The sequence below is a fragment of the Molossus molossus genome, unplaced genomic scaffold (assembly GCF_014108415.1).
Source record: "Molossus molossus isolate mMolMol1 unplaced genomic scaffold, mMolMol1.p scaffold_m16_p_12, whole genome shotgun sequence".
NCBI classification, from domain to species: Eukaryota; Metazoa; Chordata; class Mammalia; order Chiroptera; family Molossidae; genus Molossus; species Molossus molossus.
Window position 1 is genome coordinate 7,940,853 of NW_023425347.1, and position 25,710 is coordinate 7,966,562.

At 49.2% G+C, this 25,710-nt stretch overlaps 1 protein-coding gene across 15 annotated transcripts in view; it reads right to left on the bottom strand.

Annotated features, from left to right (window-relative positions):
- Window positions 1–836: 836 nt before the first annotated feature.
- SLC22A23 (solute carrier family 22 member 23) overlaps window positions 837–25,710 on the bottom strand; it is a 180,330-nt gene continuing 155,456 nt past the window's right edge. For 11 of the 15 annotated variants that reach the window (XM_036255894.1, XM_036255898.1, XM_036255896.1 and 8 more), the window contains exons 6-11: window positions 21,416–21,518; window positions 18,662–18,894; window positions 17,158–17,190; window positions 15,858–15,981; window positions 4,549–4,899; window positions 846–4,250 (exon numbers count right to left, since the gene is read on the bottom strand). In XM_036255894.1, the coding sequence (XP_036111787.1) occupies window positions 4,061–4,250; window positions 4,549–4,899; window positions 15,858–15,981; window positions 17,158–17,190; window positions 18,662–18,894; window positions 21,416–21,518 (1,034 nt within the window). In that variant the 3' untranslated portion in view covers window positions 846–4,060. Of the gene's footprint in view, window positions 4,251–4,548; window positions 4,900–13,814; window positions 13,888–15,857; window positions 15,982–17,156; window positions 17,191–18,661; window positions 18,895–21,415; window positions 21,519–25,710 lie in introns of those variants that run through there. The other 4 variants (XM_036255903.1, XM_036255891.1, XM_036255893.1 and 1 more) reach the window with 4 other exon arrangements.

Sequence of the window (25,710 nt, forward strand, 5' to 3'; positions counted from 1 at the left end):
TCTCTGGGGGAGTCTTCACAGATTGCCTGTGCCTGATCTTCCCCAGAGACTCAGATGGCCTGGCCCAGGCTTGGGTAGGGTTGAAAAGCTCCTCAGGTGTTACTCAGCACAGGCAATGTTGCAGACCACAGGCAAAGAACTCGCTAATCTTGGGGGTCCATGTGGACCCCTTCTGTCATGCAGTGCCAAAAGGCATTGAGCCAGTGGTAAGTAGCCAGGGGTGGTGACATTTTGGCCAGGACATAAAGGCATTTCAGAGGAGTAGATCTGAGGTTTAAGATGCTTCCCTCCTTAGCGGACTTCCTGTGCTAACCTCCAAGGCCTCAGCCAGCATCATCGGAGCTGGGAAGCTCAGTGGGCACCTCTCTAGGAAAGAGTAAGTAACACAAAATCAGGGCTATGGAGAGAAGAGTTTGGTATAAAACTTTATTAAAGAAACATTGTTTTCTTGTTAAAAAATACTACATTAAAGAAGAGCGTTTTGGGTTATCAAGTCTTTCCTCACAGAATCACAGTGTAAGATAATCATTTCTCGACCTCTCTAGGAACTCGCAGGCCATGGATTAGCAGGACATCAAAACACAAGAGAAAAGAACTTAAATTTACTTACTGATGGCCCCCATTTCTCAGGTGGTCTAAACCAGCCATAAGTAAACAGTTTTGTGTTTAATCCTATCTCTACCTCTGCCTGCTTTTAAGACTAGGACTCTGCAAGCAGATGAGGGCCACCCACCCTTCCCAGGCCGAGTGAAGACTCGTTTTACAGAGGCGCTAAAACAGGGACGCAGCAAGATCTGAATACAGAGTTTTTATTACTTGTAGTCAATGGTCGTGAAATGCCCTTCATTGGATACCATCAGATGAGGTAGGGAAGACATTCCAGAGGAAATTTGTTAATGGGGCAACATTTTTATTTCTGTACATTTACATACAAATTTTCCCCAAAGGTACAATGGATGTGACATCATGCAGACATTTAGCTTTAAATGACACAGTTCAGAACTCGATTTAGGCTTGTGCTATGAGTGAGCACCTCCAGAGTGAGCCCGGTGGACATGTGCAATAACACGTTCTGACTAGGAACCTCAAATGTGGGGGTGGCAGAAAGGACAGGGGGTAGTATCCCACTGGACAGAACACACTGTGCTGCTTTTCCAAAACACCTACAGCAAAGCCAGGTGTCCTTTGAAAGTAAGTGAAGTGTGGGCCTTCCCCAGCACGTGCGCCACCTAGGGGCTGGGCGGTGCGATGGTCACAATTCATTTAATGGCACTTCAGTCATTTCTTGTTTGGCTCTAGGAAGTGATATTGTTTGAGTGCAGTACTTCCTTTACGAGGTTTATTTTTGCTTTCTGTTCTGTGGCCAAAACAACTTACCAGCCCCTTTCCTCTAGTTGCAAGTAATTACACTGTTTTAGAAAATAAAATATTTAAAACTTTTCCTTATTTGTCTTGGGTGCTAGTACTTAAGGTATTTGATATGAGTTATTATTGACTTCTGGAAAAGAACAAAATGAAGAGCTGTCCAGCCTGCCTCAGGTGTTCACATTTGTGCATAACTTTTATGGAAAGGGGATCATAGCTCCCTGATAGAATAGTGGGAAGCAGGAGTGGCTGGGGGAGGAGAGTGGCTCAGCACGTACCTAGAGCTGTCTCCCCAGGCCAGGGTGGGAGGTGGTGGGAGGCCGACTTGAAATGTCAGGTGCCTGAGAACTGGTTCCCTACTGACCACGAAGGAAGCAGGACTGAGGAGTCTCAGCACGACCAACAGGTGCCAGGGAGCTGGTGGCTGCACACCTAGCCCTGCAGAGCAAGGTGGGACCGGATGTGCATCAGGCTCAGGTGGGCCCTTGCCACCTTGCCCACGTGGTGTGGGATTTCACGGGGCTCAGCCCACAGGGAAGCTTTTCTGCTTTGGCTACATTTCATAAAGGTGTTCCCCAAGAGCTTCAGATATCCTTAAGTTAAACCAGCAACAGAGGAGCTCAGCCTAATCCTGAGGCTGCGGGGAGGGAAGAGCTGTGGGACCTTTGCCCAGAGACATCACCTGCTGCTTATTGGCTAGTAGACCTTGATCCCAAGAGCCCAGTCCTCACAGCTAGCTTCTCTTCTAGTCATCCATGAGTTAGTCCTGATTGCTGAAGTGACAGTGCTGACTGTTTCTGTTGGACCAGCGTTTTTATTGTCATTTAAGGTGGAGATCAGAGACCTTGGAACAGGAATTTGTAAGTGCTCTGCCTTCCCTCCGCCTTCCTAGAGATTATCGGCAACACTCTACAGCTTTAATACGTTTTAAAGAAGGTCTCTGTGATCAGTGAGTGAGTACTCACAAGGCCTTCTGTAGGAAAGGGACTGAAAGGTGTCCTAGTGCTGGGGTGATGGATGCAGACATTCACCTGGCCAGGTGCGGCTCCAGGACCTCACTGGTTTCTTTCCCACCTTCCGCAACTGCCCAGTGGCTTGGCTACTGCATATGTCATGTCCTGGACTTAATGGGTCTTGCTGCCAGGTGGCTTTGTAGCAAGTACTCTAAAAAAGGCAAAAGGTATTTCAACAAGTTTGGCACGCAAAGGCTGCACATTTGTAAAGAAAGGCCTTTTTAAGGTGAGGTGGATGTGGACTAACATTGAAACATGGAACAAAAGTGACTTAAAAGAGGTGAGGGAAGGCGAGGATGAGCTGGGCTCCTTCCTTCCTAGGCAGTGGCCCTTGGATGAGGCTGGAGACCCCAGGCCCTGTTGCTTTGACAGAAAAAGTACGGTTTACTCACTGGCATTGCACATGCTTGTTTACCTCCTCACCGTGTTTTTATCAAGTCAGCAGGTTCCTGTTGATGTCTACCAGCTTTGGAAGAGAATGGTGGGTAGAGACAGTAAGAAACAGTCCAGGTTAAAGTTAGAAGGGGAGAAAGGGAAGTTAGGTCAACCCCTTTTCTGGCCCTTTGAGTTCTAGCAGCTGTCAGTTGGAGGTCACCTAATTCACAGACCCGAGACTGATTTCCTTGGGAAAACACAGCCCTTGGCAAAGACTCATGTCACAAAGTAGGTGGTGGTGTGGAAAATTCTAGAAAGGACACAGGTGAAAAATCTGGTGCCTATGTTGCTAGAAGGGGCATCTGCCTGCGCCAATGAAGCTTATTTCTTAGTGGCCCCCTGGGTATCCTTGAGGAAACCCTCCAAGCTTCCTCTGAAACACCCCTTAGACAAGCGGAGAAAGCCTGACCTGAGATGGAAGAAGCAGCCTTCATTGTCTGGGACAAATGAACACTATGACAACCCTTGGATATTGGGGATGGGAGTTGAACTTTGGGGTGGGAACTGAACTTTGGTGAGTTATTGCTTTCTCTCAATTGGTTTTGATACTTTAAGAGGCAGGAGGTCATTTGGACTAACCTGTGTGCATCCCATTCCTTGCCCTAAGCTCCACCTCTGTGCTGACGGAAGTGGCAGAAAGCAGGCAGCAGGCAAAGGCAGGCATGAGGGGGACCGGCTCCCATGGGCTTTGCAGTCTGTGTGGAGTCAGTGGGAGCTGAGTCATCCAAGCTGGTGATTGCTATGTGGTGTGTGCTCCAGATGTGCGCGACGGGCCATGTTTGGGAGAGCGCCCCTGGTCCTATGAGTTTGCCTTCATCCTCTATTTCGGTTCTTGTCCTTTTGGTTTCAGTTCAGAAAGTAGCCATGATTTCAAGTAGTGCTGGGGAAAAGCTGACAGTGGAAGAGGGAACTTTTCTGCTGGAGCTGAGTCTGAGAAGGAGTATTAATGCCAGCATGTCCCAGACCTCAACACATTTGCTAGTCGTGAAATGAACTAGGCAAACTAGTGTCAGAAAACTGGCGACATTACCACTAATTATTTAAGATTTGTGATGAAATGTTTAAGCTTTTCCCCCAAAGAGTTTCCAGCATCAAGTACAAAAGGATGATCTCGAAGAAAAAACTAAGCTGGTTTTAATGATATTCGCGAGCTACTTTCCCCCAAAACATGGAACAGAAGCTCTGACCTCACAAACAGAACAAAACTTTACAAACCATCACAGACTCTCTGGTAAACACCTAATCATTTACATTTCAGCGTCTAACCCGCAGTCGGGGAACTGCCGCGGTGGGGTCCGCACGGGGCAGGCAGCTCCGGGGCTCCTGCGGCGGGGGCGTCTGGCCGCTGGAGGGCGGTGGGCACAGGGCAGCCCGCGGGGAGACTGGCCACTGCTCTGGGGCGACTGGGTCCCTCTTTCGAAGGAGGTGGTTCTATTTCTAGATCAGTGAGAGGAAAGGGAATAAAGTGCTTCTCGTAAAAATGACCAAAATAAATACAAATATTTAATGGCAGAAAAGAAAGTCTTATTTCCAAAAAGTCTGCTCCTCACACACGATCCTTAAGAGTTTTGGAGAGAATTACCCCACCAGCGGAAGGCCCGCACTCCAGTGGGGTTCCAGCCGTGTTTGCCCCGCAGCCACGTGTTGGGTTCCGTGGGTAAACCTGCGCGCAAGCCACCCCCACCCCGGGGCCCCAGGCGCCCCTCAGGGCAGGCTGTGCGCAGAGCCGCAGGACCTCAGGCCGTTGGCGGTGGCGCCGTCGGGCAGCGCGTCCCCCGCAGTGGCCGCTGCGTCGTGGAGGCCCGAGTAGTCCTTGAGCTCGGCATTGGTGAGCAGCAGCGGCTGCTCGCCCTTCTTGTGCGGTAGGAGAGGCTGCCGCGTGTAGTGCTCCCCGTTGGACAGGCTCTCCGGCAGGCTCTGGTTCCGGCTCTCGGGCAGCAGGAGGATGCAGATGATGCAGATGAGCGTGCAGCAGGCGAAGATGATGTGGTGCAGGAAGTAGCCTTTCTGGTTGTGCAGCTCGATGATGGGCGCCGTCAGCATGCCGAAGCCCGCGCTGGCCAGCACCAGCCCCAGCCCGCCGCACCTGCAGGAAGGCCGGGCACACAAGGTCAGTGTCCGCGGCCACACCCCGGCGCACAGGGCACAGTGGCTTCCAGAGTGCGGACCTGGCAAGTTCACCGCAGACCCAGAAGCCTGGCTTGGGCGTGGGCACCAGGCTGTGGCCCCACACCAGCGCATCTCACATACGGGATACTCCAAACCGCTTTCACCTGGGCCACCTGTTCACCACCTCTAGGTCACGTAATATTTTTTCCTCATTTACTTTGAAAGACAACTTTATAATATGACTAAGTGGAAATCAGGATCACTTTGCCATAAATTATATACCTAAAGTGAAAAAGTATTAAATGATGCTATTTTCCCATGGCTTGCTCTTCATTTAGAAAAGTAGTAGGTGGGGCGGGAGGGTTGGATTACCAGGGGTAAAAGAAAGTGCTAAAGACACCAACACCAGCAGACTTTCTCTTGGCCACAGTCACAGAGATTTGAAGATACTTTAAAAGCAATAATTTTCTCACTGTGATGTTTTTTACTATCGTGTCCCATGTATTTCCTAACACCATTCTGCACACCATCAATGGGAATGTCCGATCTCTGGGAAAGGTGGTCCCAGCAGCCACGGACTGAAAGAGAAATTCCTGCAGTGCCGAGCTCGGGTGGTACTGAGTGCATGCCTAAAGCCCAGCCACTTGCCTTCACTCCTCTGCCACAGGAGAACCTACCAAATGTCCCAAAAGGCATCATAGATACACAACATCGGAAAAAAAAGTTATACCTCTAACTAATGTCTATTTTGACAAAAAGGTATATTTTGGGGAGCAGGTGTTATGTGGACACCGAGAAAGCAGTGCAGTGCTGGGCTGCAGTAAAGAGGACCATGATGTTCAGGTGACAGAAGGTAATGGTCCTGCTGTCCTACTGTGCCTTCACTGTACTGGCCAGAGAGGGCTGGCTGGTCTCAGCCCTGGGGCCATAGTGAAGGGGCCAGGCCAGGAAGTCTTGTCTCAAGGAAGGGGACGTGCAGACGACTGCCTCGCCTCAGAGAGCAGATCCAGACCAGTAGGCAGAAGGTACAGGGATGCGGATTTCAGTTGGTTTAAATAACTTGCAAATGGAGCTGCTCAAGAGTTAGGTACTGCCCTTTAGTGAAGTGACCTTTATTCTTAGATGTGCTTATTAGGCAAAGAGGGACTAATGGGGAGGCCCCTGCAGTGTGTAGGATACAGGGGGGGGGGGGGCTCCTAGCTCCTGAGGAGCCTATGATTCCCTTGGTGACATTGTAGGTGCCTCTGACTCACAAAAATACTGTCCTTCAAGGATACAGGATACAAGATCAACATACAAAAGTCAGCTGTGTCTACATGCTAGCAATCAACAAGTTGAAGATGAAATTAAGAAAATTCACAATAACACCAAGAGTAAAATACTAAGAAATAAATAACAAAGGAAATGCAAGACTTGTATGCTGAAAGCTATAAATGTTGCTGAGAAAAATTAAAAAGATAAAAATAAATGGAGAGACATTCCCTGTTCCTGGATTGGAAGACTGAATATTAAGATGGCAATTCTTTCTGAATTGATCCAACACAGTTAGTTTTGCAGAAAATGATAAGTTGATCTTAAAATTTATATGAAAATGTAAAGTACTCAAAACAGCTAATGCAATTAAAAAAATAACCAAATCAAGGGCTAACTTTTCCAATTTCAAAACTTACTGTAAAGCTATGGTAACTAGGCATCATGGGACTGGTATACTGACAGATCAAGGGACAGAAAAGACCATTCAGAAACAAACCCTTACATTTATGGTCAACTGATTTTGACAAAGGCAAATTTGGCGGGGAACAGATAGATAGTCTTTTCAACAAGCAGTCTGGGGACAACTGGATATCCTTGTGCAGATGAATGAAGTTGGACCTTTGCTTCGCATCATACACAAAAATTAACTACAAGTGGATCAAAACCCTAAATGTAAGAGCTAAAACTACAGTTGGCCCTCATTTATCGCGGTTAATTGGTTCCAGACTCTACCGTGATAAATGAATTTCCCTGAAGTGGGATTCTTTCTTTATATACAGTCACCTCTTGCCACTTCATGCTTTGACGTTGGTGGCTTCACTCTGGCGCTTTTTCAAATAAAGATGCCAACGTCGAAGCGCGAAGTGGCGAGGGGTGACTCTATAACACTTATAGAAGAAAGGGTAAATATATTTCTTTAGGTTAGGTAGTCTTACACACGACATCAAAAGCAGGATACATAAGAGAAAAAAGTGGTCATTTGGACTTTATAAAAATGAAAAAGTCTGCCCTCCAAAAGATACTCTTAAGAAAATGAAAAGATAGACCATACACTGGGAGAAAATGTTTACAAAGCCTATGTAACAAAGGACTTGTGTCCAGAACATATAAAGAGCTCTCAGTAAGAAGAGAACCCAATTTAAAAAAATGGGCCAAAGATTTGAATAGGCATTTATCCAGAGAAACTAGAAAATATCCAATTAGCACACAAGAACACGTACATCATTAGTCATTAGAGACATGCATATCACAACCACAATGAGATACTATTTCACACCCCTAGGATGGCGATAATAAAAAAGACAATAACAAGTGTTGGTGTAGATGCAGAGAAACTAGAACACTCATATTGCTGGTAGGAAATAAAAATGGTGTAGCCACCGTGGGAAAACTTGGCAGTTTCTTAAAAAGGTAAATATAAACTTTTATGATCCAGCAATTCTACTATGAAACATGAAAACCTACGTCCACACAAAAACTTATCATGAATGCTCATTGTGGCATTCTTCATTAACAGCCAAAAATTGGACTTTTCAAATGTCCATCAGCTGGTGACTGGAGGAACAAAATGTGGTCCATCATATACAGTAGAATAGTATTCACAAAACATGCTAAGTGACTGCATGATTCCACTGATATGAAATGTCCAAAAGAAGGCCAGTCGATAGGGACGGAGCAGACGAGTGGGTGCCTGGCGCTGGAAGTGGGAAGGGAGGCTGCAGAGGCCGTGCGGGGACTTGCGGAGCTGGCGGAGTGTTTATAACCGGGTTGTGGGCTGCGCTGACACACATGGTCTTATGTGCTACAAGTGGGCGGATGCTATGGTATGTGAATTATACCTCAATAAAGCTGTTAGGGAAACCCCTCAACCATTCCACCTGTGGGGGCTGGGGCCTCCTGTTGATACAAATCCCCAAACTTCTAGACTAGAAGTGCGGTCACCCAGGCCTCATCTTTTCTTCCTGAGAACTCGGAGACTGTCCAGGCTCCCCTCTCCCTCCACCCCTGCGCCTGGGTGGGAGTTTCCACTCTGCTTTGCTCACAGGGGCTGAGCAGCAGGCTTCCCTCTCCAGGCCTTCTCAGGGGCTTTCCTGTCAGCAACAAGGGAAAGAGAGACCCTGCCTTCGCTACCTGCTGTCTCACTACAGCATGTCCTCCCGCTGGCCAGTCCTGGATCGGGAGGGAGACAGGACTGGGGGGCACTCAGGCAGGGAGCATGGTGTCTTGGGGCTCCCCAGGTGGACAGCTGTACCTAAGGGCCACCTTAAATCAGACATACACAGTTCTATGGTAAAGACAGGATGGAGCACAGCCTTGCAAACATTTTTTCTCAAGGAACAGACCATAAGAATGGCAAGTGGGACAGTGGGTGGTCTCCCGCACTCTGTCATGTTTCATAACAAAAAAAGAAAAGACACGTCTCTCCCCCCCTCTCTTTCTCTGAATCGGGCATGGCCTCGCATGTCTGCAGCCAGCGGCCCACCCACCGGAGAGTGTGGCCCGGGCACGGTGGGGAAGGGTTTCCTCACTTCCTTTCCGCTGGGTGATTCAGAGGTGAGGAGGGGTGGGAACAGTTCTCCAGCAAGCTGAGACCCAGGTTGGGTTTCAAGGACAGTCTCACCAGGTGCACTGCCCTAGGGATAAAGCCAGAGCCTGGGAGTCCCTGACTCTTCCCTTTCCCAACCCGCTTCCCACCCAACCTGTGACCAAGTTCAGGCCCACTGGGGTTACACTCCCCTCACAAGGATCTTCCCATCCCCTCAGGTTTTCTTTCCTCACTGCTGACAAAGTGACTGCCTAGAATACAGAGCTGATCTTGGCACTCACTAGCTCCAAATCCTTCCATGGCTCCCTCCTTCCTCCCAGGGTTCCACCTCTCCCCTACCCCCTGGCCCTGCCCTTAGGCCCACTCTCTCCTTCCACTTGGCCGCAGAGTCCCTCGCTCTCCACTCTCTCCATGAGGTTCTCTCACCCTGGCTCAGCTCAGCTGCCTGGGTGCTTCACGCCTGGCCCTGCCAGTTCCCTGGGGCGAGAACTGTCTCGTGTGCTTCTCAAAGGAGACATGGCTTGTCACTACTGTTTGTTCAACTAGAGGAGCATCAAGACTGGGGCAGTCAGCAGTCAGGGCCGCCCAGCCTCGCGCTAACCCACATACACAGGCCAGGCCAGAGCGAGCTGCCACACACTCTTCTTGCTACAAAGGCGGGAGGTACAACAGTGAAGAGAACAGGTTCTGACTGGTGGGCCTGGGTCGTGACTCGGGCTCCACCACCGGCCTGCATCACCTCTGTGGCTGCAGTGAGTGCCTGCGAACTGGGTGGGAAAAGCGGCATAGCCAGCAGCTCTAGTGTGAGGGAGCTGGGGACAGGACACCCACAGGTCTGCTGGATATGCCTCCACTTGTCTGAGTTCTCTTCCCCTCTCTGGTGGCGCCACAAAGCAGAGCACATGCATTTCTAACTTCTTTCCTGCTGCATCAATATTAAAGTGACAAACAGCAGGAGGCGGAGGGGAGACTGGAGATCAGTGGGTTGGTTCAGGGGTGGGGATGTCTGGTGAGGGCTGGAGAGGAACCTGATGGCAGGGCCTGAGCAGAGGAAGTTCAAGAACTGAGGCTAAGAGAAAAGGAGCAGCCCTGGCTGGGTGGCTCAGTTGGTTGGAGGGTCGTCCCATACACCGAAAGGTTGTGGGTTCGATCCCCCGTTGGAGTGCCTATGTGAGGCAACTGATTGATATTTCTAACACTGATGTCTCTCTCTCTCTTAAAATCAACAGAAACATATCCTCTGGTGAGGATTTAAAAAGAGAAAGCAAGGAGGAGCCCAAAGGCTGGCCGAGGGTGCTGGACCGCATTGGGCCCTCCTCCTCCTCCCACCCAAGCCCCGCGCAGTGCCTCCTGAGGCTGCCTCGTGCCCACCCACCTCCCGTTCCACAGTCCTCTGCTCCTGCTCGTGGCCTTACCTGGAATGAAGCCGCGCTCCCTGCCCACACTGCTCCCTCGGGCACACGCCTCCCTCCTCCCGGACCACGGCCGCTGCACCCAGCCAGCAGGAACCAAGGCCCTCAGTCCAGCCGCTGGTGAGGAACTGAGTCCTGCTGTTATGGTCTGACTGTCTGTGTCCCCCCCAGGTTCCTCCACTGAACCCCTAATCGCCATGGTGATGACATTTGGAGGCGGGGCCTTTGGGAGGTGCCTGGGTCATGAGGGTGGAGCCCTCAGGATGGGACTAGTGCTCTTATAAAAGGGACCCCAGAGAGCTCTCTTTTGCCTTCCCCCATGTAAGGGTGCAGCAAGGAGACGCCGTCTGTGAACCAGGAAGCAGGCCCTCCCCAGACACCAAGTCTGCTGACACCCTGGTCTTGGACTTCCCCACCTCAAGGACTACGAGAAAAAACTTGGTTGTTTACAAACTCCCCAGTCTGTGGTATTCTGTCAGAGCAGCCCAGACGGACGAAGACACGTGCCAGTTACTGAATGAGCTTGGAAGTTAGTCCAGCTGACCATGGCTTGGGGGAGACCCTGAAGCTGAGCGCGCAGCTAGGCGCGCGCGGCCTGCTGCCCACAGAAACGGTGAGACAAGAAGCAAAGGTTGTTTGAAGCCACCAAGTTTTGGGGTAATTTGTTACACAGCAATAGATAACCAATACACTAATCAATGAGTGACAGAGTGACCTTTAGCCGTAGAGGGACAGATAGCCACTTCTCACTCAGGCTGCGATATGACATCGGTGCTGTTTGTGCATAGAAAGCCTCTCACAAAGGGAGAGACTGGAAGTGCTAGAGGGACAGTCACATCGTTGTGCGACTGAGCCATCACGGGACATAAATGAGGAACAGCAATTTTTGGGGGGAATCTCCCCCAGATACTAACCCCCTTCCCAGGCAGAGGGTCCCAGACAACCTTTTAAAGACACTCTGAACCTTTCTGTTAGTATCTGTTCATCTGCTTACCCTCTTAGTAGTTTATGAACCCTTCAAGGTCAAAGATTATTTCCTAGAACATCAACTGGTACACATTGTTTGTGTTTAATAAATATTGGATGTTTATGGATTACACTGGCTTCCTAGGTAGGAAGGTCAGTGCACCCAAATGCACTGTTAAATATAGACGACCACTCGAAAGAGCAATGTGAGTGACTCATCTGTAAGATGAATAATATGAACTCCTAAAATAGCACCTTAGTCTGTTTGATTGTTTGGGCCACTTCAGGAAGCCACAGGACATTGCAAGGGACATATTGGATGCCAGGGAAAATGGATGTGTTTCATCAGGGCCTTTGATATCAGTAAGACATCATTTTCTCTGAAACCTCCTGGGTTTCCACCTGACCTTGTCACTAAGAGTGAATGCCACTGACAAGCAGCTCAGGGCAGGTAAAGACCACTGTGGGTTAATATGCAGGAAGGTAGAGAACACAGACCCAGGAGGAAAGAGGAGCATGGATTCACAGTTGAAGGAACAGGGCTCAGCATCAGACTGAAGTCTCCATCATGTCAAATGAACTCGATCATATAATACCTTGTTAATAAATCATGTTAAATGAAGTGAAATATATTTGATTTTTGGTAGGATTACATGGATCATTGAAAATTACCTATATACACATACACATATGTGTACACATGCATATATAATATGCAATATATCTTAATATATTTTTTCTCTGAAAGCAATTTTCTGCTTGGTTTTCCATCAAAGATACCTTAAAATTATTCAGTAAGATTAGAAACAGTTTTGGCAGAATTTGGTATGTCATTTTTGGCTTTGTGTTTTCTTTTTGAAATTCCGATAGTTTAGAGAATGGGATCATTACATGTTTGGTTTTAGGGTGATGGTTTCATTTTTCACCCCACAAATGCTCCGTGCATTTTCTGCTCTTCTCTAGGCTGTCACTAGAGGGCAGCATATGCCCATATTCAATAGAGCAGTCAGAACCTCAATTAAATATAATGGAATGGGGGAGGGGCAACTTTTGCTTTGCTGTGCTTTAGGAGCACACAGATTTTCATTTCCACTGGCTCTCTGTGTTTTACTAGTAATAATATCTAAATTGCTTTAAGAATAGAAATATCCATATACAGGGAAAATTATTATTGGAAGTAGCAAATGAATTAAGAATTCTAGAATCTTCAAATTGTTCTGTTGAACATGTGAATCCCAGAAACATACCTCCCACTTTCACTTCCTCTTTTATATTACTTAGTTTGTCTTTACTAGACTTCTGTGAAGTCAAGAATGAACAAATATTTGTGTTGATTTTTACAGAAATAAATATAACTGCCCAAAATAATCAAGTAGGACTAATAATATCAATTTTCTTTTTTAAAAAATTGACAATTATACATGCTCAGTAATTATAAACAGTTTGGGTATATAGAAAAACCCAAAGAATAAATATAACTATTATGACTAGTATCACCAGTAGACAGGTAAGAGAATAAAAAATGGATTCGGGGCCCAATATCAATCCCTCGGCATACAGGTTTTGTCGATGTCTTGGGATAGCTGTCAATATCAATTTTCACTTACCGAGGCCAGACCCTTTACAGATATTCTCTCCTCCCCCATCACCACCGCACAAGGTGGACATGAGTAGTCTCATGCTGAGGTGCAGAGACGGAGGCTGGCGGAAGGACTTGCCCGGGCCATGTGGGGATCACACTCAGCCCCATCTCTGCCCTGTGCTCCAGGCTGAGGACCCAAATCTAGGCTCCAGGCCGCAGCCTCTGCACTTCGGTTGTTTCTCTTCCTGTGGTTTAGCCTCATCTCCTTGGCTTTTGGTCACTCACTAAGCATTTGTTATAAATACTGTACATATATTTTAAGACACGCATTTTAAAAGAAGTTAAACAGAATCCACATGTCACATCCGACACAGGCCCTCTGTCCTCGGTGCTAGCTCTTGCGGCAACTTGAGAGCAGAAGACCTTAGGCTCTGGGTTCTAGCCCTGAGGTGGGGACAAGGAGGAGTTGGTTAGGATAAAGGTGTCAGATAAGGCAAGTTCCAAGAAAAAATTCTAGAAGGAGGTGGGATGGCCTGAGGGGGAGCAGAGCTGGAAAAGACTCCAGGAGGGAGCAGATGACTCAGCAGGGGGTCAACAGCCAAGGCTGAGGCTGAGGGGACCTGTGAGAACTGTGGGAACATGAGGTGGGCTTGCTGTTGTCACCAGTGCCCACCTCCCTTACCTGCCCCGTTGAGAGGGAGGGAACAAGAGACAGCGAAGTCCTGAGGGCTCCCACCTGCGGCTTCCAGGTGGGCACTGCATAAGAAAGATGTACTGCCGCAAAAAGCCACCAACTGCCTTTGGGTCAACCAGGACCCTGGCCACTTCTGTCTAAGCCACAGGGGAAAGGTGCCCCAGACATGGGGTCCTTCCCAATCTGCCTGCAAAGCACGCCCCCAAGACCGAGAAGTGAACCTGAGAAGAACCTGCTGCCTCAGCTCACGGTAACGGACGAACGGACGCGTCCGCAAGAGGGAAGTGTTCTCGGGAGCGGGGAGTTTGGATGGGAGCTCGTGAAACAGTAGGAACTGATTCATTAGCACAGGGAGTCGCTGTCATTCTTGGACAATGGAGTTCTGCAAGTGTTTGTGTAGAAAGGTTCTTACCCTCCCATTTGCTGATGGGCGATCCTGGCAGCTTAACCTGCACTACCATTCTTGTTCAGAAGAGGTGTTTCTAGCACAGTGCTGTAGAAGAAGGCTAGTTCTGTATTAAGAAAAATGAAGCCCAAAGGCTGCTAGCCAACCCCCCCAGCTTACCCAGGACTTATCTGCATGAAGTGGGGTGGGGAGAGACCCAGTCCTGGGACTCTGTGGGAACTGTCCCTGAGTGTGTAAGGAGAGCCTTCTGATGGAAGGTGTCAGAGGGGTTCCTCAGTAACACCGAGTCTTCCATTCTGGCCAGGAGACCAGACCCGTGGGGACTGAGTTTTCTTTCATTCTCTGCAAGTACAAAAACATCACCGAGGGCCAAGATTTTTCTAGTTTGTCATTTTGGCAAGCTCAATCTGACAACATATTTGTTGACTTTCTATCCCCAAATCATCTTTCCAGGTTTGCATCACAGAGGAAAAGGATACCAAATTTCCTTCAGTTTAGCTTCGTAAGCAAAACCTGACTGAATAATGAGGTCTACCCACTACCAGAGTGAAGGGGTGGCCACCCCTAGGGAAATACCCGTAATCACACAAAGGCTGTGAGGCGGGAAGCTGCTGGTTTAGTCCCGACTTCTGCTCTCCTGAAAGAATCCTCTGCTGGAATCTGCTGTAAATGGAGGGAGTTTAACTAGGTAAAGGAAGAGGGGAGCTGCTGTCTGCCTGGCGTTTTGCAACTTCCAGCATTACAAATGAGGGTGAGCTTCAGGCTCCGCCCTTCACTGTGCTCAGACAGAGGCTTGGACTGGAGGAATTACGTGGCATTTAATTTCCCTTCTCTTAAATATACAATTCCTTGGCATCTTATCCCACAGGTACAGCAGCCTTCAGGCTTGGCATATATTGTAAAAATCCAGGAGAATGAATCAAAATGAGGTCATGTGAAAATTTTACTGTCAGCATGACTCCTGGAAATGTGGGAAGGGAGAGTCCATGAACCTGCCTGCATCCTCCCAGAGTCCTTCCCAGTACCCTTGGGGCTAAAATAATTAGTCTGCACAAATCCTACCTCCAACCTACAGCCTCCAGTTGTTTCCCCACTAGGAAAGTAAGGGTGGAAAAGGTGTCGCGTCATGATGACTTCTGGGTTTTATCTCGCAGCTGAATAATTGCCCATATTCACAGTTTATATTTTTTAAAAGCATGTGTTGGAAATGCTAATAATATTCCCAAAGTTCAAAGTAAATCAAGATCAGTTCTTCCCTAAGTCACACACAGTAATTACCAGGAAATCCTAAGACTTTGCAGTTAAGCGGTGCCCTTTTAAATAAAGGCAAACCCTTGTATTATGCTGTGATCTCAGAAACATTATATGGTGTGTAGCCACCTCCACCCCCCAACACTACCCAGGGATAGCACCAGAAAGGACCAAACCTCACTTTATGAACCAAAGTGAGCAAAGCACAAGTTAACAACACCTCTCAGAAAATGATGAAATAATCACAACTCTGTCAGGGCTGCGTCTTGTCCTGCTCACTGGGCCTAGTGCCCAGCACGTCATGGGTCTGTGAATAAATACTGCTTAAATAAAACAGTGATATAACTTGCTGGGCTTTCTCTCTCTGAGGCCTGTCTCTGGACTAGTGGCATCAACCTCTCAGGCCAGTTAAAATAATAAGGCCCCTTCTAGTTCACTTTTAATTTTGAAATAGAGATTTTTATTGAGGTCTCACAGAGAAGTTGACAACATTTGATTTCAGCTGAAATGTGGGTATAAATCTGCTGCTTTCTCTCCTTTTCCAGTCACTGCTGTGTTTCCTTTACCCTGAAAAATTCCCTGCTCCCCATTTCTCTGGCTACTGCCTGGACAGAGCCCAGGGTCAAGTTCTTACCTGATGCTCAGTTGCTTCGGGGTCAGGGTACAGCACCCCATCTTGAAACTCATATGCTCAGCACAGGCATCACCCTTGCCCAGAGGCAGGGCAGGCCAAAGCACATGGGGCAGTCCGCCAGGACCCTGGCTAAGCAGGCAGCCCTCCCTGGGTCCTAAGAACACGTCTGCAGCGCGTCACCCACAACTTACCTTATGACCGTGGGGGTGATCTCTGCACAGAAGAACACACTGAGGCTTCCCACTGCGTGGGAGGCAAACATGCCCACGATGGAAAATGTAATGGAGAATTTGTCCTTGACACTGTCACTCATACCTGAAGGACAATCAGAAAGGGAGGGTGAGGAAGGGCAGACGGGAAGGGAAAAGGAAGCTAGTAAGGCCAGGGCGGAGAGAGCAGGAGGAGAGGAGAGGAGGGAGGCCTGGGAACACCTGAAGGGTCTTCCCTCCTCCCCACTCTTCGGTTTGAGGTGCAGACCAGGATGCTCAGTGTGTCCGGAGATGGAGGAGCACCCCAGAGGTAGGAGGTCAGACCTCTTGGCAGTGGACTTTACCCGGTTCCTGCACGTCCCCTGGGGGTCCTGAATGCGGGAGCACACGCTGACTGCCAGAACCCCGTAGGCCCGGAGCCAGCCTGGCAGGAAGGAAGGCTGGTGGTCTCTCCAGGGCCACAGCAACATCCACTCTATGCCAGCCTTCTGTGGTGGCTCCAGAGAAGGGTTTCTGTAGTCAGGGAGCCCCGGCTACCTGGGCCTCGGGTTTGCCCGGTCCAGTACACGGGACAGGGTGTCTTAGGCTTGATCAAATAACCCAGACAGAAGAATTTATGGGCCTGGAGGCAAAGGGCTCAACCAACCCAAGCATCTTGCAAATGGCACCAGAGTCTGACCTCATGCCAAGGTGGCACCTAGCATGGGACAATAGCATGCTGTCAGGGGTCATACATGTGGAGCATAGCTTAGTTCTCTGCAGAGCTGCATGGGGACCTCAGGGCTCTCAATGGCTCAGGTCAGGCCAGGCATGTGTGACCAGCAGCACTGAGGTGCATGGTGGTGGGGAGCAGCGAGCATGCATGACTCATTCACAAGGGGGACAGCAGCTTCCCCAGGCAGCTTGGTCAGCCAGGCCTCCAACACTCTCAGGCTTTCTGATCTTGCCCAGGTTCTGTCCCTAAGACACACCGCATCTCTGCGTGGGTGCCAGCGGGGGCCTGTGCTGACTGCTGGTGCCAGGGGAAGAGGCGAGGGCATGGGTGCAAGCTGGGCACGAGCAGGAGAACGAGCAGCTCTTTCTAGAGGCAGAGGGGGTAGAGAACACAGACGTATGCTTATAGTGTCCAACCTACGGCCAACTTCAGCTGCAACTCTTGGAGGGTAAGGGAGGAGGAGAAACAGAGGAGAGGGAAACCACAGGTGTGTGAGTGTTGATGAAAATGCCCATTTGGATGCAATACAAAGATGATAGTGTGTACCCGCAAGTGTCCAGGGCTCACCTGAATCTGGGTGCTGGCTGTACTTTCCGATCACTGGGCCATGGAGATGATGGCACCACACGAACGAGGATGAAGAAAGTGGGAAAGAGGGAGAAAGAAAGCACGTGAGGTATGAAGGGATCACTGTGTTTCCATGAGACTTGAGTCTCAGTGAATTCCCCTCCAGGTCTGGGCCAGTGCCAGAGAGACAGAGAAGACCTTAGGGGACAGTCCCAAGGCACTGGAATTAGCACTCTGCTAAACAAGCCCCTCTGGCCTCAGGTCCTGGGGAGAAACGGCTCTTCAGGACGGAGACCGCAGCACAGCTCCCTGCGCTCAGGCCTAAGCATTCGCGTTATCAGGTATAAAACTGTTCACTGCTGGCCTCTGCTCCAGGGCGCCTCAGTGCTGTGGGGCAGACCCGCACTGGGCGGCTCCCCTCTGCCCTGAGCTCTGATCCTCAGAGCCGTCCTGGCACAAGGTTCCTGTGGCATTCCTGCTCAGGGGAAAGGGCTCTGTGACACTCCCCAGGGCTGCCACTGCCCTGCACGTCCACTGGAACGTCCACTCACAGAGGCTCCCTGGAAGGGCTCTGCGGCCCGGCCCCACCGGGGAGAGGGTGGTTGGGAACCAGACAGCACTTATCCGGTTCCTGGGCAGTCAGAGCTGAAACCAAGACCAGTCCTCCAGGGAGATGCAGAACGTACGAGGACTTGCCCGTTAGAACAACGGCTCATGAGGTGCAAATCAGCTATCCTGCAGTCCAGTTTGGACAACCAGGCTGAGGGTGCTGTGTTTTTCCTTTCTCTTCCTTCCATTCTGGATGCTGACTTGTGCCTCGCCATATCACGCGAACCCGGAATACTAGAAGCTCTGCTCAGTGGTGCACTGGAGGGTCCCGGAGCACACTCCCCAGCCTGTGTTCGCTCTCCTTGTGGCGTGTGTCCCGCAGTGTCCAAGCCTGCCCTGGGAGGACCGGTTTCTTCCATGTGCGGAGGTGGGTGTTCGTTCATGAGGAGCTGTTCTGAGCTTGCCTATGTATAGTTGGAGGACTACATGGATTCCATAGTTTTCTTTAAATTATTTTAAACATTTTCTGAGAAATTCTTTGGCCCAAAGACAAGCTAATGAACTTGGGGATATCCACTGAAAAGCAGTGTCCCAATGCCAGAATGTCGAAATGTATTCCCCTTTAATTTCACAGGAAAGAAACAAGTCCTCAGTTTTTCTTTGTCAAGTGGTGAATCACAAAGAGACGGCCTGGCTCCTAGTGCAGCTATGCCCACCCTGGTGCAGTCAGGAAGGCTCCGAGTTGGAGCCCAGGGCTGGGTGGGGGAGGGTAGGCAGGCAGTCACCGTGCACATTTCAATTCGAGCAGTCCTTCCATGCTGCTGATTTGGGAATACCAGGTCACTGAAGACTGTTCTCAAGTCTCACCCAGCCCTTTCAAACACCCTCTGTTGTACACCAGCCCCCTCCACCCAGCCCTGCCCCACCGCGGTCCCGTTCCCCCAGCCCCACTCACGGTTGAGGAGCCCAAGCTGCAGGAGGGAGGCCAGGGCGGTGAGGATCATGAAGAGCAGCAGCCCTCCTCTGCGCCCCAGGAACCTGACCACCACACACATGGCCAGGCAGGATGCCAGGGCAATGCTGGCCATGGTGTAGTAGTCAGCGTAGAAGTTCTCTAGGAGCGGCACCTTAACCTCGTGGCCCATCATGCTCCTTGCGAAGCAGTGGTGGATCCCGTACCCTGTCAGCCTGTGGGAGAAACACAGAGAAGGCCATGTACGCGCGGGCATGCAGAAAAACAGGGACCGTGCACACCCTGGGAGGCCACTGTGTACAACAACCGGGAAATATATAAGCAACTCCATATGTAATCAAAAGCATGCTGCTACTGCTCTGGCCAGTGTGGGTCAGCGGTTAGAACATTGGCTTGGGCACCAAAAGGTCATGGATTTGATTCCTGGTCAAGAGGACCTACCTGGGTTGCAGATTTGATTCCTGGACCTGGTTGGGGTGCATGCAGCAGGCAGCCAATCCATGTATCTCTCTCACATTGATGTTTCTCTCTCTCTCCCTCTTCCCCTCCCTCCCTTCCTTCCATTCTCTCTAAAAGAAAATCAATGAAAAAAAAATATCCTCAGGCGAGGATTAAAAAAACAAAACGTGTGCTGCTACCATCAGTGACTGTGCAGGAGAGAGGCACGGGGAGAGGAGGCTTCAGGGAGGCGGCCCTCCCGGGGAGCACGGTCCGCAGGAGCCACGGCCAGCCCCCTCCCAGGCGGGCCCACGGGCTCAGGCCCAGCGCTCGCACTCGGGACTCAGCCAGCAAGTGACCGCCTCGGAGACTCCCTGCCCATCTTGTCTCTGCCTCTCCTGCAGCACTCGGGGTGCTGGGATCTTGAGAATCCATCCAGAGAATGACCTATTCAACCCTTTTCTGCCACTTGTCAAAGGCACCCAGAAGAAGCCAGCAGGAAGCCAGGCCAAATAATCTTAGAGACTTTGTTTCAGTTCTTAATTTACCTCTGTTTCCCGCCACTGGCCTGGGTCAGGAAAAGTGTGTCCATCTGCTGTGGACACATGTCCACTCTGGGAAACAGGAATAAATACGCATCTGTGCACACCCGGGGAGGCTGCAGCAGCAGTGACGCATGCCACATGGACTGTCCCCGGGCTGTGTGTGTGAAATGCTCGCATGCTGGGGGAGCCCATTGATCATGTCAGGGCTCAGCATCCATCCCATAACACCTCCCTTGCCCTCGGCTGCGCTGTGTGCTCTCATCACACCTTGAGGAGGCATCGGGCTCAACTGCAACTGACACCCGCCCCCTGCAGCAGATTCTGCCCTTTGCCCAACACACATTTCCACGTGGGAACTACTCAGTAGAGGACCCCACTCCCCTAGCAACTGAGATTCAGCTCGTCTCCTGGGGTCCCAGATGACTGCCTTTTCCTCCTGGCTTACTGAGGGCTCAGGGAAGTCTTCCGCCTGTCTGTTGTGATGGGGAGGAAGTCCTCTGACCACAAAGATAATTTTAAGATAACAAAGCCAGAGAGCTAGACACCCCCCAACAAGAATCACTAAAATGTCATCTTGTCTTTGTCACATTTTGTGTTTTTTCCAAAATACAACTTGAAGAACTCACTGTATTTAAAAAAAAAAAATTATTTTTTTTAATCCTCACTTGAGGATTATTTTTCTATTTATCTTCAGATAGAGTGGGAGAGAGAGAGAGGACACATTGACTGGTTGCCTCCCGCACGACCCAAGCAGGCCTGGGGATGAATCGCAACCAAGGTACGTGCCCTTGGCCGGAATCAAATCTGGGACTCATTGGTCCGTGGGCTGATGCTTTACCACTGAGCCAAACTGGCCAGGGCGTCATTCTATTCTTAATGGTCCTATCGGTCTAGCCAGTGTCTGCCCGAGATTGGACAGTGGTGTGGTGGCCATGCCCAGGGCCTATTCTGGGCCAGAAAGCTGAAGCCTGAGGTCTTGGGCCCTAACCAACGGGGGGCCATGCCGGTCATTCCTTTGTCTGGGCCTTAGTATCCTCATCTGTAGAGCAGGGTGTAAGATCTGAGTTCTTCCATGGCATTAGCAGTAGGACCTTTTGTTTTGTTTTAATCTATTTTTCCACCGATTTTCAGATAGAATAGGAGGAGGGGGAGAGAGAGAGAAACACTGATATGAGTGCGTCGCATTGATTGGTTATCTCCTGCACGACCCTAACCAGGGCCAGGGATCGAACTGCAACTGAGGCATGTGCCCTTGACCGGAGTCAAATTGGTGATTCTTCGGTCCGCAGGCCAACGCTCCAACCGCTGAGCCAAACCGGCCAGGGTGGCAGTAGGACCTTTTGTATCCTCCCCCAAATTTAATCAGGAACTCCAATATCGGGGACTGAGTAAATGGAGCTGCTTTAGTAGAAACAGCCACGGGGAGTGGTAGGACCACACTCTCTGACAGTGCAAAGGTCACGTGTGTGTGCAGCACGCAAGGCGTCCTGCGGGGCTGGGGGTGGCTGCCGGGGCTCTAGCCTTGAGGCTGGGGCGGGGTCCATATCTTCCAGTGGCTGTGACCTTCCAACCTCTGGTTAGGAAGACAGACTTGTAACACTTCGCCAGGACCAGCCAAGAGCAGAGCCCTGGGCAGGCCAGAGGGCCTGGCTTGGCCATAGTTCAAAGTCCAGCTGGGGAGGAGGAGGACCCTAGCAGCTCTTTTCCGGCCCCTCCCTGACCTCAGCCTCAGATGTTTGCCTCTGTGACTCACGAGTTCACACACAGGACCACGATGTTCTTCCATAGATTTCGGGTTCCCACCATCTTCACGATACAGACCTTCTTGGGCCTCCGGGACAACTCTTTCTCCAGCTCTGGGGAGAAAAACAGCCTGTGACCTCTCAGCAAGACCCGGACAGGCAGCCTCAAAGACAGCCCGTCAGGCATCATGAGCAGGGAGAATTCTTTGCTGTTGTTTTTTCCCCTTTAATCCAGAGGACAGAGCCTGGCTCTCAGGATACCAAATGTGGTCACAGACTCTCACTTGGCCACTCCGATTTCCCGGGGGTGTGCAGGGAGCTGTGGGCACTGTCAGCACACAGCACCTCCCTCTGCAAAGCCTCTCCTGGGAACCGGGCAGGACACACACCTAAATGATCAGTGCAGGCTCATCCCCTAGCCAGAAGTGTCCTTGGGGAATAATTCCCTACTGGGAACTATAAGAGAAAAAGAAGACTTAACCAATCGAATGGGTGGCCAGTGCTCTTTAAGATCATTAAGGCCATGAAAACAAGGAAGGACTGAGAAATTGTCGTAGACCAGAGGGGTCTGGGGAGATGGGATGACTAAATGCCATCCTGGGTGGGATCCTGGGGAAGGAAGAGGTTACTAACAGGAAGAATAGTGACACCCAAATACAGGCTGGATTGAGTTTGGTTAACAGTAGGGTCCCAAAGGCAGTTTCTCAGTTGTGACAACGTTACCTTGGTATATCAGAGGCTAATAAGGGGGAGACTGAGTCAGGGGAACTTAGAAATTCTGTACTATCTTTGCAACTTTTCTGTAAACCTAAAGTTATTCCAACATAAGTCTACTAAGATATTTTTAAAAAGCAGTGAGGGTGGGAAAGTCCCCATCTACTGAGGATGCCTTCGAGCTCAGAGGAAGCAGGACCGCGTCAGAGGGACCCGGGGCGGCAGCCCCCTCGGAAGAGTGCCCTTCCACGGCCCACAGCCCGCCCCCGGCCCCGCCTGACTTCTCTCCTTTTCTACCTCCTTCCTGCCATCCAGCGGCAGGAGGGTTGCAAGCCTCATCAGTTACAGTTTGAAGGGAAATATGTTGCTTAACCATAAGGATTTAGAAGTTTTTATTTAAATAATTTTTGGGGATCAGTACTAGCTGGGACACAGAAAGGAGAAGGAAAATCTTTCCTGTGGCTGAGGGGTACCATGCTACTTGAGTTTCCAGAACTTTTTCTTTTCCATATTTAGGTACACAGATTGAGGTCTGTGCAGAAGCCAGATGGCTGGCATTTCGCTGTCTGTGCATAGCCCCTCTCCTGAGGTCTTCCTGACTTTTATGTTTCCCTTTGTAAAAATGGACTAACTTGATTTTCAAACATACTTTCCCCATGGCTAAAAAATATCAAAAACTTTTAAAGAGTATAGAAATACTACGAGTAACAGATGATGTTGGATCCAATGACTCGAGTATCTTCACTTTTGTAAGACTTTCAGGAATAAACTACAAAAGCTCCACTTGCTCACCATGAAAAAAGTTTTACAAGAAGAAAACTTAAATGCCCATTAGCATGTTTATATAAGTTTAAAGGTTGTGTTTTCTTAATGTGGCCCAAACCTAACTACTTAACACATTACTATATATAACACAGATGTTGCTAAAGAAGCTGTAGCAATTGTAACTGTGACCCGATTTTTTAGACTTGGGGCAGTAAACTCTAGAGCCCCAAGTCTAAAGAATTGACTGCAGTCTACCGAGGTAACTGTATTATTCTAAATGGAATTCGATTAATCTGTGTGGGGCTACTGATATTTTGTCTCTTACACATATCAACAGCAACATCAACTTCCTCAGCACTAGGTCTGTTCTTTTGGGATAAAAATCCACCAGCTGAGTTATAGGAAACATTAGATGACTTCTGAGACCTCCTAAGGTAACTGAGTCGGTCATGGAATGAGGCCTTTCCATCTCTGGTTGTCAGACAGAAATCTCAGGGTCTCTGTGAAGTCCTTGCATGCAGAGCTGACTGGGGTGCGGGGCGGGGGCACCGAGAGCTGGAGACTCTGAGCATCAAGGAAACAGCTGTTAAAGCGATTCCTCTCCTGCTCTCTGCCTGAGCTCTTCAACCCTCGTGATTTCGAGCCATTAGAAACATTACAAAAAACAAATAGAGTGAAGTTAGGAATCTTCCATCCAAGCCTCCTACTTCAGCAGCCAGGCCCCTCCTCATTCTGCAGCCCTTTCTGCCCCTGTGCCTTTGCATTTCAGCCAGTCCCTGTGATGTACAACCAGAGGCACTGCTTTGGCAGGTCTCCATTCCTGACCTGGGGGCAGCGAGGGATCAACAGACTCAGCAGAGTTCCAGCTTTTGGCTTCTTTGTGGAGGGAGGTTCCTTGGGAAAGTTACTTAGTTGCTCTGTGCCTCAGTTTCTAATCTGTTAAGTAGGACAATGTTCCCACCTCAGAGTACTTTTTAAAAACTTATCTTTATGTTGACTGTATTACAGATGTCCCCTCCCCCTTTCTTCCCCCCATTGACCCCCTCCTTCCCAATCCTGCCCCTCTCCTGCCTTCCCCACACTATTGTCTGTGTCTATTGATTATGTATACAGGCATAGAAGTTCTTTGGTTTATCTCATCCCGCCCTCCCACCCCCTTCCCTTTGAGGTTCATCAGTCTAACACCCAATTCGTACTTCTTAATTCCTTCATCTTTTTCACCCATCCCTCCAGCCCCCACCCATCTGGCAAGCAACAAAAAGTTGTCTGTATCTATGAGTCTGTTTCTGTTCTGCTTACTTATTTTGTTTGTAGATTTAATTGTTGATGGATATGTATTAATTGTCATTTTATTGTTCATGTTTTTGTTCTTCTTCAAGAAGACCTTCAACATTTTATATAATACAGTTTGGTGGTGATGAACTCCTTCAGATTTTTCTTGTCTGGGAAATTATTCATATGTCCATCGATTCTAAATAATAGCTTTGCAGGATAGAGTAATCTTGGTTGTAGGTCGTTGCTTTTCATCACCTTGAATATCTCTTGCCACTCCTTTTTGGCCTGCAAAGTTTCTTTTGAGAAATCAGCTGATAGTCTTATGGGAACTCCCTTGTAGGTAACTAGCTGCCTTTCTCTTGCTGCTTTTAAGATTCTTTCTTTAGCCCTGGCCGGTTTGGCTCAGTGGTTAGAGCGTCGGCCTGCAGTCCTGAGAGATCCGGGTTCCGTTCCCGCTAAGGGCGCGTACCTCGGTTGCAGTTTGTCCCCGGCCCTGGTCGGTTGTGCGGGTGGCAGCCACTCGATGTGTTCCTTTCACATCGATGTTTCTCTCTCTCTCTCTCTGTTCCTCTCTCTCCCTCCCACTCTACCTGAACAAAAAAAGGAAAAATGTCCTCGGGTGAGGATAAAAAAAAAAAAAGAAAAAAAAAAAAAAGATTCTTTCTTTGTCTTTAACCTTTGGCATTTTGATGATAATGTGTCTTGGTGTGAGCCTTTTTGGGTTCATCTTGTTTGGGACTCTGTGCTTTCTGGACTTGTATGTCTGTTTTCTTCACCAAATTAGGGAAGTTTTCTGTCATTATTTATTCAAATAGGTTTTCAATTTCTTGCTCTCTCTCTTCTCCTTCTGGCACCCCTATGATGTAAATGTTGGCACGCTTGAAGTTGTCCCAGAGGCTCTTTACACTATCCTCGTTTTTTTGGATTCTTTCTTCTTTTTGCTATTTTTTCCTTCCTTATATTCTAAATTGATGGTTTGCTTCTTGGCTTTACCTACTCTACTACTGATTCTCTGTAAATTATTCTTTTTTTGGTACGTGCCTCTAGCGGGAACTGAACCCAGGACTCTCTGGTCTGCAGGCCAACGCTCCAACCGCTGAACCAAACCGACCAGGGCTAAATTATTCTTTATTTCAGTTACTGCATCCTTCATTTCTGAGTGGTCCTTTTTTATGTTGTTGATGTTCTCACTAAGTTCCTTGAACTTTTCACTAAGTTCCTTGAGCATCCTTATAACCAGTGTTTTGAACTATGCATCTGATTGATTACTTATCTCCATTTTGTTTAGTTCCTTTCCTGGGATTTTGTTCTTTTCTCTCATTTGGGACACGTTTTGTTGTCTCCTCATTTTGGCTGCTTCCCTGTGTTTGTTTCTATTTATTAGGTAGAGTTGCTATGTCTCCTAGGCTTTGTAGGGTAGCCTGTTGTAGTAGGTGTCCTGTAGGGTCCAGTGGCACAGTCTCCCTGATCACCCCAGCTGGGCCCTTGAGGTGTACCCCTAGTGTGGACTATACACCCTTCTGATGTAATTGAGTCTTGATTGCTGTTGGCA